The sequence below is a fragment of the Euprymna scolopes genome, chromosome 15, assembly GCF_053919585.1.
Source record: "Euprymna scolopes isolate OS-2025 chromosome 15, ASM5391958v1, whole genome shotgun sequence".
Lineage (NCBI taxonomy): Eukaryota > Metazoa > Mollusca > Cephalopoda > Sepiida > Sepiolidae > Euprymna > Euprymna scolopes.
Window position 1 is genome coordinate 71,557,581 of NC_136496.1, and position 20,821 is coordinate 71,578,401.

At 38.4% G+C, this 20,821-nt stretch overlaps 1 protein-coding gene across 6 annotated transcripts in view; it reads left to right on the top strand.

Annotated features, from left to right (window-relative positions):
- LOC145293891 (uncharacterized) overlaps positions 1-20,376 on the top strand; it is a 69,184-nt gene extending 48,808 nt beyond the window's left edge. For all 6 annotated transcript variants that reach the window (XM_080140652.1, XM_080140654.1, XM_080140655.1 and 3 more), the window contains 5 exons: positions 2,415-2,561; positions 10,064-10,206; positions 10,399-10,556; positions 18,772-18,917; positions 19,616-20,376. In XM_080140652.1, coding sequence (XP_079996778.1) covers positions 2,415-2,561; positions 10,064-10,206; positions 10,399-10,556; positions 18,772-18,917; positions 19,616-19,762 — 741 coding nt within the window. In that variant the 3' untranslated portion in view covers positions 19,763-20,376. The remainder of the gene's footprint in view (positions 1-2,414; positions 2,562-10,063; positions 10,207-10,398; positions 10,557-18,771; positions 18,918-19,615) is intronic.
- Positions 20,377-20,821: the final 445 nt, after the last annotated feature.

Here is a 20,821-nt window from a genome sequence, read left to right on the forward strand (position 1 = left end):
GCCATTAATGAAAATCCATGGAATAAGGAAAGAAATATAATTCTTCTTCATATATTCCTTGTTTCAAACAATAAATTCTTAACTTGAATATATTTTTTTTATATATTTTAATCTACAAAATTTAACTTTAATGATTACACTTATATATATCGCAAGTTAGTAGAAAAAAACCTCAATGTTCTTGATTGTAGGTTATAGAATCCCTAACTTATACAATATTCTGCGTGTTGTTTCCTACTTTGTACATGAGATTTTGAAAAAGGCCAAATACAATTTTTGAAGGCAAAACTGCTTTAAAAAGGCCAAATTCGCGAAATTTGGTATTTAAAACGACCAATTTGGCAACCCAGGATAAGAATATGAGAGTGACCTCTCTTTGATGCAGCCCAGTTTTCGGATATCATTATATATATATATATATATATATATATATATGATAATTGTTGCAATGGCATGAGAAAGGAACTCCTAATAATTTCAACATGTAACAGTTCTTCACCGAAGAAAGAAATCAGCAAAACATTACGTAAAAAAACAGGAAAAACATTGTCTGCCAAGAAGTGCTGGATTAAAGGAGTAAATTAAAATCACATTACAATGTGATTTTATTATTTGTATTGAACTATATACTGACGGTACACCAATTATAGTACTCAAAAGACTTCAACTAGAACTAGCGCCATCCTTACAAAACTGTTTAAACGTTGTCTTAAGGAGAATTGCTTCCCATCACCCTGGAAAATGACATCAGTATACCCTGTATGTAAGAATTCAGGTGATCGCTCATCTCCCTCTCAGTACAGGCCAATAAGTTTCCTGTGCGTCATGAGTATGTTGCTGGAATCTGTTAAGTAGAGAAGTAATCAACCATCTCAGCAAAAATAACCTTCTTAGTGACACGCAATATCGTTTACGTTCTGCTAGATCTACAGCAGATGTGCTTACAGTTATATCTCATAGGATTAGTGAATCTCTCAATGGAGGCTACCTTTCTAGGGCAATTGCTCTTGACATCTAAGACCGTAAACGACCAAGTTCTCTCCGATTCTCTCTCCTCTGATCTTGAGCAAGTGGTACAATGGGGAAAGAGGTGGCTTGTTACTTTTAATGCATCTAAAATCAAGCTTTTATTTTTACATCATCAACGCTCTGATCCCCATCTGGCATCAATTGAAATGAATGGCTCTTGTCTTGGGGAGGCGTCATGTTTTGACAAGCTTCTGGACTTGACCTTTACTCCTGATCTTAAATGGAACACATACATTAAATCCGTTGCCAAGGCCGCTGGAAAAATGGTGGGATCCTTCTATCAATCCAGTAGATATCTCACTGCTGATATAATTCTCTAAAAGCCAGGTACGTCCAAGGATGGAGTACTATTGCCACATCTGGGTAGGAGCTGCTAGAAAGGTCTAATCCTGCCTTGATAGAGTTCAAAATAGACTTTGTAGCATCGTAGGGGATGTTCTTTTCTCTTCCCTGCAAGCTCTTTCTCACAGAAGAGATGTAGCGAGTTTGTCTGTTTTAGCGTTATTTTCATGTCAAGTGCTCGACTGAGCTTCAATCTATGGTCCCCCCTTGCCAAACTTTCACAAGAAACATCCGTCTAGCAGAAAACATTATCAATAATTTCCCCCACTCTTTATCTGTGCCTAAACCTAAATGTAGATTCCATGAACAAAGCTTCTTTCTTAGAACTGCACGCCTATGGAATTGTCTTTTGTTTGCCTGCTTTTCAGTTGATTACAATATGGTTGTCTTCAAGTCTAATGTAAACAAGTTTTTGATGAGCCGTTCCATATGTTAACAAATTTAATGAATTTCCATTACTAACGATTACTATATTGTCCAATTTCTACTGTACACTCTTTAACCCTTATCCTCTAGTGACCTCTTGACCTTGATAAGTGGTGATGCCTATGTAAAAAAAAAAAAAGAAAAGCACAGTATTACTTCCTGAGTATTTATTAATTCATATCATTTGGGTCAGTTGTATACTTTAAATATAATCGACATTATTTTGATAGAAATGTTAAACTCATATTTGCTGCGTATTATTGTTTTTTCTGTTCAAAAAAACTAATTTTTTGTGCTATCCAGAAAACTTGATTAATGGGTTCCTCATAAATTGAATGACAACCAAAAGAAATGCCGTTATGAAGTGTCATCTTCCCTTTTATGCAACAAGAACGACACGTTTCTGATTGGGTTGTGACTTGCGATAAAAAATAGGTTCTTTATGACAACTGGTGGCACTCAGCTCAGTGGTTAGATGCCGACGAAGCTCCATGACACTTCTTTAAGCCAGAATTGCACCAAAAGAAGGTCATTGAGCACTCTTATATAAACCACGTAAAATTCATTGGATATATTTGATCTGGAATAATTATATATATGTAATGTTTTTCAAACAGTTGGCTAACGGACAGATGGACTCCCTTCGATCAGAAAATCACCTTCTTCGTAAGGCTTTAATTCAGCAAAATGTGCCAGGAAGCAGTGGACAAATTGAACCAGTCAAGGAAGATCCGAATTTTGTGGAAGAGCTCACCAAAATAAAGGTAAATATTTATTTTTTCTTGTTCAAATTTGTTATATTAATTTATTATTGAGAATTGATTAATGACTTTTTTATCTATTATATGAAGAGCAAATGTCTGCTTGTATGTCTAGATAAAATTTGAAAACTACACAACAAGCACCTATAAAGTTGTTACTTTTTTAATCAGCATAATCCTTGATGTATAATATTGAAAATTTAAAGAAAATGATTCATTATTTGGGAGTTAAATGTTCACTTATATCATTTAATGTTATTAACATGTATATGCATCTTTTAATGTTAGTGAGTAGTCTGTTTTCCAGCCACTAATTAAACGGAAATAACTCTAATCTTTTTTCATAGAATGTCCAGAGAGACGGGAATGGACTGGGTGAAGATGAATGAGAAAAGGGGGAAGAGAGGAAAAAGAAGTTACATTTTTGTCCTGGGTAATGCCAGGTATCCCTGCTAGTTATCATGTTTTTATTTTTATTTCACTTTTTTTTAACCCACAGAAGTTGCTTAAAATATCTTATGTATCTTGAATTATTATTTTCATTTTTTTGTCTTTATGTCTCCTGCTTGAGGTTAGACGTTTCATGATATATCATGATTTAGGTAAAAATGCACTTTCGTAAATAATTGAATTCATTCAAAACGTATCACAAAAACAAATAACATCTATGTAAATTGCGATATATCTGAACAGTCAGCGAGGTGGATGAGTGGTAAGAGTTCAGGCTTCTTACCATGGGGTCCTGATTTCGAATCTCGCTAGATTTAGCCACTCTGATAAGTCGTACACGATGAAACACGTATCAGTGAATAATTATATTTTAAAAACAATATATATGCCACTCCCCATATGGAGGTACCAAATTGGTTAAACGGAAAATTATTCCCAATTCGCATTTAAGTAAAAATGCACTTTCGTAAATAATTGAATTCATTCAAAACGTATTGCAAAAACAAATAACATATATATTTTTTTTTTATTTTTATTTATTTTTTTTTTTTTATTACATTTTCACCCCAAACAAGGCACATTGCCACTTTGGTGTAGGGGGCTACTATCAGGGGAAACATCTACTGGGGCACTATGTAGGGATTAGGGCAGCGAGATGTTGGTTCACGTTGCACTTGAACTTATGCATGTCAGTACAGTTGGGGAAGCAGTGACCTGGAATGGAATTCCAAAGTCTAGCAGTTCTGGGGAAGAAACTACTGGAGTAGAACGATCTTTTACATCTAGGGATCTCTACAGTGTGGGGGTGGGATTTTGCAGCTTGTCGGGTCTGTCGAGGGTGTTCACGTCGTGGGGGCACAAGTGCTTGCAGTTCTTCAGAGCATTCACCATTATAATACTTGTAGAACAGGCAGAGGGATGCAACGTTTCGACGATGGGACAGAGGCTGAAGTTTTGATGCCAGTTTAGGGCCTATCAGATTTGCGACTCTCTTTTGAACCCTGTCAAGGAGAGAGAGACTAGTAGCCGATGCACCGGCCCAAATATGACAGCAATACTCCATACATGGGCGAATAGTGGCCTTATAGAGGTACAGGATACTTTCGGGTGTTAGAAGTTTTCTAGCACGGTAGAGAGAGCCCACCTTCCTCGCAGCGGCCCTGGCAATGCCCTCGATGTAATTGTTCCAGCTCATGTTTCCTGTGAACGTTAGGCCAAGGAGCTTGAAAGACGTACTCTCAGCTAAAGAGTTGTTGGCCATTGCTATAGGTGGTAGAGAAGGTTTCCTGTAATTATTGAATGAAACCAGTTTTGTCTTGGTGGCATTGAACGTTACCATCCATTTTTGTCCCCATTCCACTACTGATTTGAGGTCATCCTCTAGTGTTTCTGCCATTACTTTAGATATATGTTCATTTGTTTTCCTGTCGTGCCTGCTATAGAGTGTGGTGTCATCAGCATATATACCCATCTCAGAGGCAATTTTATCGGGGAGGTCATTTATGAATATCAGGAACAGCAGAGGACCAAGGATAGATCCCTGGGGCACTCCGGCATTTATATTATATTGTTTAGACGTACGACCGTCGAGGACAACCTGGATTTTTCTCTTATCTAAGAAGGATTTAATTATGTTAAGTATTCTACCAGTGATACCGTAAGATCTAATCTTCCTGAGGAGACCCTCATGCCATACCCTGTCAAAAGCCTTAGATATATCTAGAGCTACCGCTCTGCCCTCTCCCGCTTTGTCCAGTGAATGGTATATGCGTTCAGAGATTACAGTGAGGATGTCTGCCGTGGAACGGGCTTGTCTAAATCCATATTGATGGTCGGTCAGAAGTTTAGCATCTGTAAGGTGCTGGACTAGAGCATGGTTAATTAAGGTCTCAAATATTTTGGCAAAAAGTGGGAGGAGGCTAATAGGGCGATAATTTAATGGGTCAGTTCTTTCGCCAGAATTCTTGAATACTGGTACCACAGAAGCAGTTTTCCAGCAGCTCGGAAAGCAAGATTCATTAAGGCATTTGTTGTAGAGTTTGGAGAGAACTGGAGCTACTTCGGCTGAGCACTTTTTTAATAGCACAGCTGGGATGAGGTCGGGTCCACATGCTTTGGAAGTGTCAAGGTTTTTTATGATAGCATGCACCTGAGCAGGGGTGATTTCCAGATCGTCTAGCTTGGCGTCTGTCCGCATAGGAAAGTCAGGTAGGGGGTGGTTTAAAGGGTCCAGTGTAGAGTTGGAGGCAAACCGACTGGCAAGCATGTTAGCCTTCTCGGTTGCTCAGCAAAGAACCTCGTGATTGTTGGTTAGTGGGGGAATTGTTGATTGCCCATTATTTACTACACTGTTGTAGATTTTCCAGAAGTCACGAGTTCCTAATTTTTGTGCTTCGATGCGTTTTTTAGTGGTTTCCGTAAATTCCCTCTTAGCTGTCGCTATTTCTTTCTTAACGTTACTTCTAGCTTCTATGTACTTTTGTCTGTTTGAACTGGACTTATGTCGGTTAAACCTTCGGAATGCATGCTGCCTTTGAGCAATGGTATATATATATATATATATATATATATAAATGTAATTCTTGGTTCATTCAAAATCGATAAAAGCATATTTCTACATTACCAATTTAATTGAAATTTTCAGAAAATCTATCTGTAAAGTCAAGGAATGTTTTCATATTATTAAAATAATTTAACATTGCGAATTATAAAAATATTAAATAAAATAAAAATATTTTTCGTAACTGCGACACTGTCTGCCATTTCATTTCCAGTAGAAATGAGCCTTTCATTTGCACCACGCGTTGACGACTTTTGAATTATAACATTTTACTATCTACTTAATAGTAGCCAACATAAGTACGTGAGAAATTAATAAATGTTTAGTAACTTTTTTCTTTTTTATTCTTAAAGAGTAAAGCATTTCTTTTATTCATGAAAAGAGTTAAGCCAATGTAAATAAGTAAATAAATGTTTGTACACATGAAAAATTATCAATAAATGGTTTAGTTACTTTTTTTATTGTTTATGAAAAGAGTTAAACCAACGTAAATAATGATTGTAAAAGTGCGAAAGGCAACGTAAGTAAATAAAAAAAAAATGTTGCATGCGTTAACTTTAACTAAGGGGGGTACTAAGAGAACGACCATTAAATAATTCTGCGGTCACCATGGAACTGAACGCCCAAGGAGTACCAAAAATAGTTTTCATGGTATGAAGAAATTACTTTTTCGAAAAGTGGGTGATCACTTTTCCATGTAAATTTAACTTAAAATGAGCACCCACTTTCTGACCACCTGAGGAAGGGGCATTTATTTTCGTGTTTATTGGCGTAAAGGTTTTTTGACAAGGCAGTTTGGTACGCGGCATCTAACAACACTCGATTTCCAAGAATCCATTTTTTTGGCTTGAAGCTTTCCTGGCAAAGCCTACCTAAAATAAATTTGTCTAATTCTTAATTTCTTATGTTATTGAAAAAAAAAAATATATAGCATCCCAGAATTTTGATCAAATTTTTCATTAAGGCCCGTCTCACGTTCGTATATAACAAAACACTTTTTTGGGTGGCATTTGAGTTCCATGGCGACCAGCAGATTTATCCGCTCATGTAAATTAAAAATGTTTGTAAGTGGGAAATTATCAATAAACGGCTTAGTTACTTTTTTTTTTTATAATTCATGAAAAGAGTTAAGCCAACGTAAGTATGTGAGAAATTATTAATAAATGTTTAACTTTTTCCTTTTATTATTCTTAAAGAGTAAAACTTTTTTATTCCTGAAGAGTTAAGCCAACGTAAATAAATAAATAAATGTTTGTACACATGACAAATTATCAATAAATGGTTTAGTTACTTTTTTTTATTATTTATGAAAAGAGTAAAGAATGTTTGTAAAAGTGCACAAGGCAACGTAAGTAAATAAAAAAAAAAATGTTGCATGCGCTAGCCTTAACTCAAGGTGGGAGACTAAGGGAACCACCATTAAATAATTCTGCAAGTCGCCATAGAACTCAACGCCCAAGGAGTACAAAATAGTTTTCATGATATGAAGAAATTACTTTTTCGAAAAGTGGGTGATCACTTTTCCATGTAAATTTAACTTAAAATGAGCACCCACTTCTAGCCACCTGAGAGAGGGGGGATTTTTTCCCATGTTTATTGGCTATAGCATAAACGAAGGCTACAGCTGTGAAATGGAAAATAGTCCCAGAGTTCAGGGGTTATTACCATGCAAAAGAAATCAAACAAAAAACTTTTTAGCCAAGAAATACACAGAAAAATGCCCCTCTCTCAGGTGGCCAGAGGAAGGTGCTCATTCTAAGTTAAATTTACATCGTTCATGAAAACTTTCTTTTTGCGATGGAAACCGTTTGCAGATTCGTTTTTAGTACACCAAAATCTACAATAAAATATTTCGGTATATACGAACGTGAAACAGACCTTAAAGTAAAATAATACCGGATTTTTGGGGGCAGATTTGCCGTTTAGTTGTACAAATATCCTTAAACCAGGTAATCACTAAAAGGGACTCTTAAAAATCGTCACTTGTATCGAGCAAAAGTTTAAAACTACCGATTATATGCCAGCCCACGTCGCAGTAACATATATATTTAGTGAGTTCCTAACAGTATTTGATATATTTTTTTTAGTTTAAATTCCCAAAATTTCCCCAAACTTAACGTGTTCGATACAGTTTGCTGCCATTTGTATTTTTCGAATATACCGATAAACATTGAATGTTTTTGAACCGATTATACATTACATAAAGACGCTACATTCTTATCCAGTTAGGTAAAACATTTACTTTTCTTGCCTTTTGATAATAAATAATTAGTTAGGTAGAACATTTACTTTTCTTGCCTTTGATAGTAAATAATTGAATTCATTCAAAACGTATCACAAAAACAAATAACATCTATGTAAATTGCGATATATCTGAACATTTTTTGACAACTTTTTTGTCTCTGTGTTTACAAACCCTTTTCATTTAATGTAACGTTTAGTCGGCTCGAAAAACAGTGTTTATCAGTGTATTTGAAAGCTACAAATAGTGGTGGACACTGTTGATTACATTAAGCTTGAGAAAGTGAGTTAAAACCAAAAAACTATACAAAATACTATCAGAAGCCCACCGATTATGCCAGCCTATGTCATGGTAACATATATTCGGTGGGTTTCTGACACTGTTTTGTATAGTTTTTAGTTTTCAACTTACTTTCCCAAACTTAACGTATTCAACAGTCTGCGACCATTTCTGTTTTTTGAGCCGATTAAACATTTTACATTACATAAAAACACTAAACAATTATCCAGTTAGGTAGAAACGTAACTTACCTTACGTTTGCTTTCATTTATTTGTTTTTGGACAACTTTTTCGAATCTGTGTATAGTAACCCCCCTCCCCCCCACCATCAACCAAATATTAATTACTAACTCACATTTTTGTATACAGAAAACAAACAAACAAAAAAACATTTAGCGTTTCAACATTTTTGCTACGTTCGGCTTCATCCACTGATTGTTGGTCGAGCCCAAACCATGATTGACGGAAACTCCTGAGGATCCAGATCAAATTCTGCAAGAGTACCATTTTTTTTCATTTTCACCTTTTTTACTTTTTGAAGTGGATTGCTTTACTAAAAATATAAGAAACATGCATTTTCTCTTTTTATTAGATGGAGGCCATCTAGAACATATGCTGTAGAATGGAGAAAAAAAGCCAAAGATCCTAGTATTTTGATGTGATGTTTTGAATATAATAAACTAGTTATGACCAAAGTTTCATTTCATTCGAACAAAACACTAAGAAACGGGACCTAATTAGAGTTGGGGCCTGTTTTTTTTTTTTTTTTTGGTCACCCTGTATATATAAGCTGTTAACTTATCTTAAAGTTACTTTCATCACACCAAACAATTTTGGCCCAATCATCAGGTGTCCAATTTTCATGTTTTTTGCAAATTCCAATCGTTTTTTTTTTTCTTGTTGCCCGAGACAAGTAGGGCTTCTTCCTTGCTTTGCATCCTTTTAATCCCACTTTTAATAACCTTTGAGCTGATATGTTTTTGTTTGCATCCTCTTCAAGTTCAGCAGCAAGCTCTGAAGAACTTTTCTTCCTGCAAGAGATACTCTTTGCAAAGATCTATCTTCACTGGCGGTTGTAGACTTTTTACGGCTTTGTCCTTTTCTGTTTTTGAAAGACTTTGTTTCCTTGTACTTTTAAAAAAAATTTTTTTATTACATTTTCACTCCAAACAAGGCATGTTGCCACTTTAATGTAGGGGGCTACTATCAGGGACCTAAATTGCAGTAGAAGATCTGCTAGAACTACTTTTTTATAAAAAGCATAAATATTAGTCGTTTGCCATTTTCTATTATGAAATGATGGATTACCATTATTTAGATTTTTATCCTCAGCCACCCAAATCAAAGAGATTAAACCATTCCTGTCATAACCTGGTCCCTGTTGGTTGCAATATGATGCTGGTTTTGTGCAGTTCTTCTAAGAGGCTCACTTTCACAGGCTTTACCATCTCTCTTTGAGAAGGGGTTAGTTTATTGCTAATCGCCTGAAGTGCCCTTACCAGGGAATGCCGACGGGGCTGCCGAGGCACTTTTTGCATGTCAGAGTGTCCCTCTTTGTGGGTACTGACTTCTCAATCCCACTTTCTGACCCTAGTATCACAGTTCTTGTAGTGAGAGAGAACTAAATACCTACAATTATTTTGTCAAAATCATAGACTGTAATTACCTCCCCTGGATTTTAAGAAGTCTTAAGCAATAACAAATATGATAAAACTCTATTATTTCATACATTTTATTGTTACTTGTCTATCATTTTGTAGGAAATTTTTGGAATTTGTACCAAGTTCAATATGACACGTTACTACGTAATAGTGTTTTTACCTAAAATGCAGTTTTTGGAAATCCCATTTATTGCACAAGCATGTAGTCTCTTTTAATTACTTTCTTTAAAAGTTTTCCTTGGCTGGTCAACCTTCCTTCAAGTCTTTAAACAAAAAGTTAAATAACTTTTGTCTCTTTTTGTTTTGATTCCAGAATGAAAAGCTTGCTTTAGAAAAACAAGTGAACGAACTATCAACTCGATTAAAAAACTGTGAAATTGATTTTCGCCAGAAAGTGCAAGAGGTCATGAAGATAGCGCAACAAGCAGTGGAAGACATTAAAAATAAACATTCTTGGTGAGTGAGAAAGCAACTTTCTTTTTATGTTGGCATAATATCCAAACGGATCCAAATTGAAGTCATATTTGGAAATGGTCTCTAGGATTACCAAATCCTCAACTAAAAGCGAATTCACTTCCTAAATTTAATGAAATTTCAAATTTTCTTTCATGCACAATAACATGAAAAATCTGATGCTTATTTTGTTAGGAAAATTCAGAAAACAATTGAAGAAACAGAAAAGAAACTCCACCTTCAATTTGAACAGCACCAACAGTTGGCAAAGCAACAGGCGGAAGAGGCGATCAAATCATTGAAACAACGCATAGATTACCTCGAGAAAGAATTGTCTGAAGAAAAAGAAAAGAGTAAGTAATATAAAAAAATTCATTAGATTCTTCATCTAAATGACCAAACGATTTTCATTTTACTTTAGATACCATCGTCTGCTTTATTTATTTTTTTACTAGCCTGGGTGCCCAGCATTGCCCTGGTGTTTGGAGGTGTGTGTTGAGCAAAAAAAAAGGGGGTAGTAGGCAGGCAGGCTTGAACCCGTGTCACGAAGGCAAAAAAGAAAGTGAGAGAAAATCTTATGACTTACCACTGCTTCATGATGCGACCGGAAGTCTAAAGCGTTCAAATTTAATATAGTCAATCAAAAACAAAAGAAGACTTGCAGAAATGGCATTGCTTTTAACCTTCCACGAAAACAAATTAGACCCAAGGTCATTTTTAAAATGGGGGGAAAACCAGCTCTCCCAAAAAAGGGGGCACTCTCACAGTATCCAAATAAATAGTAATTGTCTCAGTATGAAAGGTTTCCCCTACATTGACCAAGGACCAATTACAGAACAGATACTACCCGACCCAAAGGCCAGGCGGTTGCATTCCAATAGTTTTGCTTTATTCATACGATAAAGACAAACACTCAAGACTACAGCATGGTGAGAATTTTTTTTTAACTTGATCAAAAAAAGGAAAGAAACAATGTCTGTTTGCGAATGCAAGAGATTACGTTCTGGGAAGTATGTGAAAACTTCTCGTGGAATCTAACCAACGCATGAACCCCTGATACAAAAAGCCCTTCGTGGGCATACACAAATGCTTGTACCAATTTTGCCCTTTATATAACAGATGTTTATTCACCTCCAAACAAAGCATATTGCATCTTAGAAAGAAGGGGCAACTATTTGGACATCATCAAATGAAATTCTGCTGTTCTCATCTGCCTTCACTAATATGCACGCTAATCCTAACCATCACTACCGTGTGTGCTAACTCTAACCCACCACCGGCGTGTGCGCTAACTCTAACCCTTCACCAACATGTACGCTAACCCTAACCCACCAACACCGTGTGCGCTAACTTCAACCCTTCACCAACGTGTTCACTAACCCTAACCCTTCACCAACGTGTTCACTAACCCTAACCCTTCACCAACGTGTTCACTAACCCTAACCCTTTCACCAACATGTGAGCTAACCCTAACCCTTCACCAACATGTGCGCTAACGTTATCACCAACATGTGTGCTAACCTTAACCCTTCACCAACATGTGCGCTAATCCTAACCCTTCACATACATGTTCACTAACCCTAACTCTTCACCAACATGCGCGCTAACCCTAACCCTTCACCAGCATGTTCACTAACCCTAACTCTTCACCAACATGTGCGCTAACCTTAAACCTTCACCAACATGTGCGCTAACCCTAACCCTTCACCAACGTGTTCACTAACCCTAACCCACCACCAACGTGTGCGCTAACCCTAAACCACCATCAACGTGTGCGCTAACCCTAACCCTTCACCAACGTGTTCACTAACCCTAACCTTCACCAACATGTGCGCTACCCCTACCTCTTCACCAACATGTGCGCTAACCCTAACCCACCATCAACGTGTGCGCTAACCCTAACCCTTCACCAACATGTACATTAACCCTAACCCTTCACCAACATGTTCACTAACCCTAACCCTTCACCAACATGTGCGCTAACCCTAACCCTTCACCAACATGTGCGCTAACCTTAACCCTTCACCAACATGTGCGCTAACCTTAACCCTTCACCAACGTGTGCGCTAATCCTAACCCTTCACCAACGTGTGCGCTAATCCTAACCCTTCACCAACATGTTCACTAACCCTAACTCTTCACCAACATGCGCGCTAACCCTAACCCTTCACCAGCATGTTCACTAACCCTAACTCTTCACCAACATGTACGCTAACCTTAACCCTTCACCAACATGTGCGCTAACCCTAACCCTTCACCAACGTGTTCACTAACCCTAACCCTCCACCAACATGTGCGCTAACCCTAAACCTTCACCATGTGCGCTAACCCTAACCCTTCACCAACGTGTTCACTAACCCTAACTCTTCACCAACATGTGCGCTAACACTAATCCTTCAACATGTGCACTAATCCCAACCCTTCACCAACATGTGCGCTAACCTTATCCATTCAACAACATGTACACTAACCTTAACCCTTCACCAACATATGCATTAACCTTAACCCTTCACCAACATGTGCACTAACCCTAACCCTTCACCAACGTGTTCACTAACCCTAACCATTCACCAACGTGTTCCCTAACCCTTCACCAACATGTGCGCTAACCCTAATCCTTCACCAACATGTGCGCTAACCTTAACCCTTCACCAACATGTGCGCTAACCTTAACCCTTCACCAACGTGTTCACTAACCCTAACCCTCCACCAACATGTGCGCTAACCCTAACCCTCCACCAACGTGTGCGCTAACCCTAAACAACCACCAACGTGTGCGCTAACCCTAACCCTTCACCAACGTGTTCATTAACCCTAACCTTCACCAACATGTGCGCTAACCCTAACCCTTCACTAACATGTGCGCTAACCCTAACCCACCATCAACGTGTGCGCTAACCCTAACCCTTGACCAACGTGTTCATTAACCCTAACCCTTCACCAACATGTTCACTAATCCTAACCTTCACCAACATGTGCGCTAACCCTAACCCTTCACCAACATGTGCGCTAACCCTAACCCTTCACCATGTTCACTAACCCTAACTCTTCACCAACATGTGCGCTAACCCTAACCCTTCAACATGTGCACTAACCCCAACCCTTCAACATGTGCACTAACCCCAACCCTTCACCAACATGTGCGCTAACCCTAACCCACCACCAACGTGTGCGCTTACCCTAACCCTTCACCAACGTGTTCACTAACCCTAACCCTTCACCAAGGTGTTCACTAACCCTAACCCTTCACCAACATGTGCGCTAACCCTAATCCTTCACCAACATGTGCGCTAACCTTAACCCTTCACCAACGTGTGCGCTAACCTTAACCCTTCACCAACGTGTGCGCTAATCCTAACCCTTCACCAGCATGTTCACTAACCCTAACCCTTCACCAACATGTGCGCTAACCCTAACCCTTCACCAACGTGTTCACTAACCCTAACCCTCCACCAACATGTGCGCTAACCCTAACCCACCATCAACGTGTGCGCTAACCCTAACCCTTCACCAACGTGTTCATTAACCCTAACCCTTCACCAACATGTTCACTAACCTTAACTCTTCACCAACATGTGCGCTAACCTTAACCCTTCACCAACGTGTTCACTAACCTTAACCCTTCACCAACGTGTTCACTAACCCTAACTCTTCACCAACATGTGCACTAACCCTAACCCTTCACCAACGTGTTCACTAACCCTAACCCTTCACCATGTGCGCTAACCCTAATCCTTCACCATGTTCACTAACCCTAACTCTTCACTAACATGTGCGCTAACCCTAACCCTTCAACATGTGCACTAATCCCAACCCTTCACCAATATGTGCGCTAACCTTAACCCTTCACCAACATGTGCACTAACCTTAACCCTTCACCAACATGTGCATTAACCTTAACCCTTCACCAACATGTGCCCTAACCCTAACCCTTCACCAACGTGATCACTAACCCTAACCCTCCACCCACATGTGCGCTAACCCTAACCCACCACCGTGTTCACTAACCCTAACCCTTCACCAACGTGTTCACTAACCCTAACCCTTCACCAACGTGTTCACTAACCCTAACCTTCACCAACATGTGCGCTACCCCTACCTCTTCACCAACATGTGCGCTAACCCTAACCCACCATCAACGTGTGCGCTAACCCTAACCCTTCACCAACATGTGCGCTAACCTTAACCCTTCACCAACATGTGCGCTAACCTTAACCCTTCACCAACGTGTGCGCTAATCCTAACCCTTCACCAACATGTGCACTAACCCTAACTCTTCACCAACATGTGCGCTAACCCTAACCCTTCACCAGCATGTTCACTTACCCTAACTCTTCACCAACATGTACGCTAACCTTAACCCTTCACCAACATGTGCGCTAACCCTAACCCTTCACCAACGTGTTCACTAACCCTAACCCTCCACCAACATGTGCGCTAACCCTAACCCACCATCAACGTGTGCGCTAACCCTTATCCTTCACCAACGTGTTCATTAACCCTAACCCTTCACCAACATGTTCACTAACCCTAACCTTCACCAACATGTGCGCTAACCCTAAACCTTCACCATGTGCGCTAACCCTAACCCTTCACCAACGTGTTCACTAACCCTAACTCTTCACCAACATGTGCGCTAACCCTAATCCTTCACCATGTTCACTAACCCTAACTCTTCACCAACATGTGCGCTAACCCTAACCCTTCAACATGTGCACTAATCCCAACCCTTCACCAACATGTGCGCTAACCTTATCCATTCAACAACATGTACACTAACCTTAACCCTTCACCAACATGTGCATTAACCTTAACCCTTCACCAACATGTGCACTAACCCTAACCCTTCACCAACGTGTTCACTAACCCTAACCATTCACCAACGTGTTCCCCAACCCTTCACCAACATGTGCGCTAACCTTAACCCTTCACCAACGTGTTCACTAACTCTAACCCTCCACCAACATGTGCGCTAACCCTAACCCTCCACCAACGTGTGCGCTAACCCTAAACAACAACCAACGTGTGCGCTAACCCTAACCCTTCACCAACGTGTTCATTAACCCTAACCTTCACCAATATGTGCGCTAACCCTAACCCTTCACCAACATGTGCGCTAACCCTAACCCACCATCAACGTGTGCGCTAACCCTAACCCTTGACCAACGTGTTCATTAACCCTAACCCTTCACCAACATGTTCACTAACCCTAACCTTCACCAACATGTGCGCTAACCCTAACCCTTCACCAACATGTGCGCTAACCCTAACCCTTCACCAACATGTGCGCTAACCCTAACCCTTCACCAACATGTGCGCTAACCCTAACTCTTCACCAACATGTGCGCTAACCCTAATCCTTCACCATGTTCACTAACCCTAACTCTTCACCAACATGTGCGCTAACCCTAACCCTTCAACATGTGCACTAACCCCAACCCTTCAACATGTGCACTAACCCCAACCCTTCACCAACGTGTGCGCTTACCCTAACCCTTCACCAACGTGTTCACTAACCCTAACCCTTCACCAACGTGTGCGCTAACCCTAACCCTTCACCAACGTGTTCACTAACCCTAACCCTTCACCAAGGTGTTCACTAACCCTAACCCTTCACCAACGTGTTCACTAACCCTAACCCTTCACCAACGTGTTCACTTACCCTAACCTTCACCAACATGTGCGCTAACCCTAACCCTTCACCAACATGTGCGCTAACCCTAACCCTTCACCAACATTTGCGCTAACCTTAACCCTTCACCAACGTGTGCGCTAACCTTAACCCTTCACCAACGTGTGCGCTAACCTTAACCCTTCACCAACGTGTGCGCTAATCCTAACCCTTCACCAGCATGTTCACTAACCCTAACCCTTCACCAACATGTGCGCTAACCCTAACCCTTCACCAACGTGTTCACTAACCCTAACCCTCCACCAACATGTGCGCTAACCCTAACCCACCATCAACGTGTGCGCTAACCTTAACCCTTCACCAACGTGTTCACTAACCTTAACCCTTCACCAACGTGTTCACTAACCCTAACTCTTCACCAACATGTGCACTAACCCTAACCCTTCACCAACGTGTTCACTAACCCTAACCCTTCACCTATGCGCTAACCCTAATCCTTCACCATGTTCACTAACCCTAACTCTTCACCAACATGTGCGCTAACCCTAACCCTTCAACATGTGCACTAATCCCAACCCTTCACCAACATGTGCGCTAACCTTAACCCTTCACCAACATGTGCACTAACCTTAACCCTTCACCAACATGTGCATTAACCTTAACCCTTCACCAATATGTGCACTAACCCTAACCCTTCACCAACGTGATCACTAACCCTAACCCTCCACCCACATGTGCGCTAACCCTAACCCACCACCGTGTTCACTAACCCTAACCCTTCACCAACGTGTTCACTAACCCTAACCCTTCACCAACGTGTTCACTAACCCTAACCCTTCACCAACGTGTTCACTAACCCTAACCCTTCACCAACATGTGCGCTAACCCTAACCCTTCACCAACGTGTGCGCTAACCCTAATCCTTCACCAACATGTGCGCTAACCCTAACCCTTCACCAACATGTGCGCTAACCTTAACCCTTCACCAATGTGTGCGCTAATCCTAACCCTTCACCAACATGTTCACTAACCCTTACCCTTCACCAACGTGTTCACTAACCCTAACTCTTCACCAACATGTGCGCTAACCCTAACCCTTCAACATGTGTACTAACCCCAACCCTTCACCAACATGTGCGCTAACCTTAACCCTTCACCAACATGTGCACTAAACTTAACCCTTCACCAACATGTGCACTAAACTTAACCCTTCACGAACATGTGCGCTAACCCTAACCCTTCAACATGTGCACTAACCCCAACCCTTCACCAACATGTGCGCTAACCTTAACCCTTCACCAACATGTGCACTAAACTTAACCCTTCACCAACGTGTGAGCTTACCTTAACCCTTCACCAACATGTGCGCTAACCATAACCCTTCAACATGTGCGCTAACCCTAATCCTTCACCAACATGTGCACTATCCCTAACTCTTCACCAATGTGTGTTTAAACCCTAACCCTCCACCAACATGTGCACTAACCTTAACTTTTCACCAACATGTGCGCTAACTCTAACTCTCCACCAACATGTGCACTAACCCTAACCCTTCACCAACATGTGCACTAAACTTAACCCTTCACCAACATGTACACTAAACTTAACCCTTCACGAACATGTGCACTAACCCTGACCCTTGTGTGAGTAGGGTCTTTTAGGAAAAGACCATTGAGAAGAACAATAGGTATATCTAGGTCATTGGCAAAAATATCAGGGGTTATTAGAGAGAACCCTTAACTGTACATTAAATTGATCAGTTTTAGCTAAGCCAAGGAAATATCTACCGGTTAAATTTAAAAGATGCAATCTATGCTTGATGGGATTGTATGGTTAATAAGAAATATGAAATAGTGGAATCTTGCTTGCCCAGAACTGATTTTTGATAGTCTGCAAAAAAAAAAAAACGAAAAAACATTGGAACATTATTTCAATTATTATGAAGATATTAAAGCATGAATGAAAAGGAAAATCCTATCAATCAATCTTATGACAAATTTATAAAAACCTCATTTTTAGTTCTATTAAATCAAAGCAATAAAAGTTTTTATTCAATTTCCAACAACATATTTGTGTGTACCGATTTCAACTTGAACTAAACACCTCTCTCTCTGTCTTGAAGTGAAGTTATTGGAGCCTCAAATTTGCAAACTGATTTCAAACAAACAGGAATAAATATTAAAACAAAAAAATGTGTAATACTTGAATAAACTTAAAATTTTCAATTTGTTTTTTTCTTAAAAAATTACAACTTTCTTATTTTTAATGGATGCGTTTCATATTAATAAAATAGAAACTGTTCCAAATATTATTATATAAATAAATTTAGCTTTTTTTTTTTTTTCTGATATTATTTGTGGTCTGCCAAATTTTAAATTATGCATTTAGTCGTTCAAGAAGTTTGAAAAGTTTGTAACCATTGATTTAGTATTTCTAAAAGAACTGGTAAAAGGGTGTCGAAAAAGAGGTAAAAGGGTGCTGGAAAAAATGTAAAAGTGTACAGGAAAAAATATAAAAGGGTGCAGAAGAAGAGGTAAAAAGGGTGCCAGAAAAGAGGTAAAAAGGGTGCAGGAAAAGAGGTAAACCACCGTGAAGATTGACTGTTAACATGTGAACTTCCAGATAAGACAAACAGAAAGTCTTGGAGAAAGCTCCTATTTACTTGCTTCCCCACAAGGGCAAAGTTATGCAAAAGTTCTTATTTTATGAGGGAAAAATCCAGCTTTACAAAAAAGGGGAATTCCAGATTGAAGCAAGTATAAAAATTGTCTCCATCTAGAACTTCAACTTCACCGACAGAAGACAAAAAAGACAAGGTGCAGCATCAAAACAGATACTACACTTTGTCTCAAATCAAAAGTCCTGGAGACAATACAATCATATTTTGCAACATACGGGAAGACATTTGTTAATTCTTGTAATTCTCCCATTTTCAGAGACAGAAGAAGAGCCCGATGTTATGAGTGAGCTTTCAAAAGTAGTCGATAATATTGTACAACAAGCAACTCCAAAATCCAACAAAAGCGATACCATTAAAATATCTACGCAAAAAGAAAATGCGACTGGATCCGATTATTCTACGGTAAGATTCATAAATGCTTTTATTTTGTTAAAATAATGGTGAATCTTGATTTCTAATTATAACAGCTTTCAGAAGCCATTGTTGATGTTGATGTGTGCACCCACAAGTATATAGAATGTGAATTCTCCATTTTTGTTTTTTGTTTTTTTAGTAGAAAACTCACTATTTTTATAGTCTAAAAAAAATAATGAATTTTTGCTTATATCATTAGACCATCCATGGATTTGAGATCTTTACTGTTTAGCCGAAATCTACTTTTTCTTTTTATAAGAAAATGATTATTTCTGCAAAATTACTAAAGCTTTACTTTCTCATTTTTTTTTTTTTTTTTTTTTTTTTGCTATTTGACTGGATTTTATTCCCCCCCCCCTCTCTCTCTCTCTCACTTTATCTTTCTTTCTCTTTTCCTTTTTTTTGTCTCTCTCTCCTTTCCCATCTTTTCTTCATTTTCCCTTCTATGACAGTTCCCTCTGAAAATGTTAATTTTGATGTAATGTAAATGTTTCATGATGTGGTAAGCGAATTAACGATCCAAAACTGCTTCTGTTATGAGCGTGATATATTAATATGTTACTAATTTCGACATGATAATTAAGTAGATAACGTTGCTTTTAGTTGAAATTCAATTTTTCAGATTTCATTCTTATTCCAAACAAGCACCAAATACTCAAAACTATGTCTTCTTTATTGTTAAACAGTTCAGCATTGAAAAGGTCAAGTTACAAGAGTTTCTTGGCGAGGAGGACATGCGTCGAAAGGAATGGGAAGACAATTTTGACAAACGTTTGCAAGAAATCTGGCAAAAGACAGAAGCCACTCTACAGCAGTTCATTGACAATGCTTGATTCATTTACTTGACAAAATATTCGGTGCCAGCCCAGAATTCAATTTAATAAAAAACAAAAATAGAGAAAATATCTATATGATGTACGTACCCATCATAGAACGAAAATGTCATATTCCGAAAATCATGCGCATTGATGAAGCAGCTCTTTTCTTAAACTAAGAAAATCAAATTCTATGAGGAAGCAAGATGGGTCCGTCATGTTTTAGAATGTTTTAAAAATCAAGGGAGACAACTCAATTTGACTACTGAGATTTTTTTGTTTGTTTTAATTAGCCTTGTAATGGCTTCGAAATATTATTAATCCCTAAAAATTGAAAAGTTTGATTTTTTTTGTTAAAAAAAACTTGATCAATTTACATGATTTTTTTAGAGTATGACGTTTTCATTCAATGATGGTATGTACATCATAATATTTTTCTGTATTCTTGTTTATTTTAATTAGGTTGAATTATGAATAAGAACCAAATATTCTACTTAAGAAATTACATACAAATCATACGATCTGATTACAAATATCTATGTATTTATTTGTAGATAAAATATATTGTTTAAACATGTTTATTGCATACATTTTTTATGTACTTTGTTATTTAAATAAAACCCTACAATCTATTCTTATTGTTTTGTTTCTTAAATTTATTTGCACGTTTCCTAGAAGCAATAGCTTTAAACTTGAAAGGTTTAGAGAATTAAAAAATAATTTGTTTTATCGTGTATCTGTTAATTTTATTTTATTTCATTCAAATATGTACTTGTGACCCGCTGGGTCATGACCAGTACTATTATTTATTCTACTTTGATTCTATACCAAAAACCATTTGAATGTTATCTAAAAGTAAAACAGCCTGAAATTAATAAATATGAGTTGACTCCATTCATGTTTAAAATTATTTTTTTAATTTTGAGTTTGTATCAGAAATGTTTTATTTTATTTCTTCCATTTATCCATCACTTCGTCTTGAAATTCTCTCCATCCCTGTTTACATGACTGATTCTGTTAATGGCGACTGACTGAGTACTGACAAGTACTTCTCTTAGCTTAAACACATTTTAATGT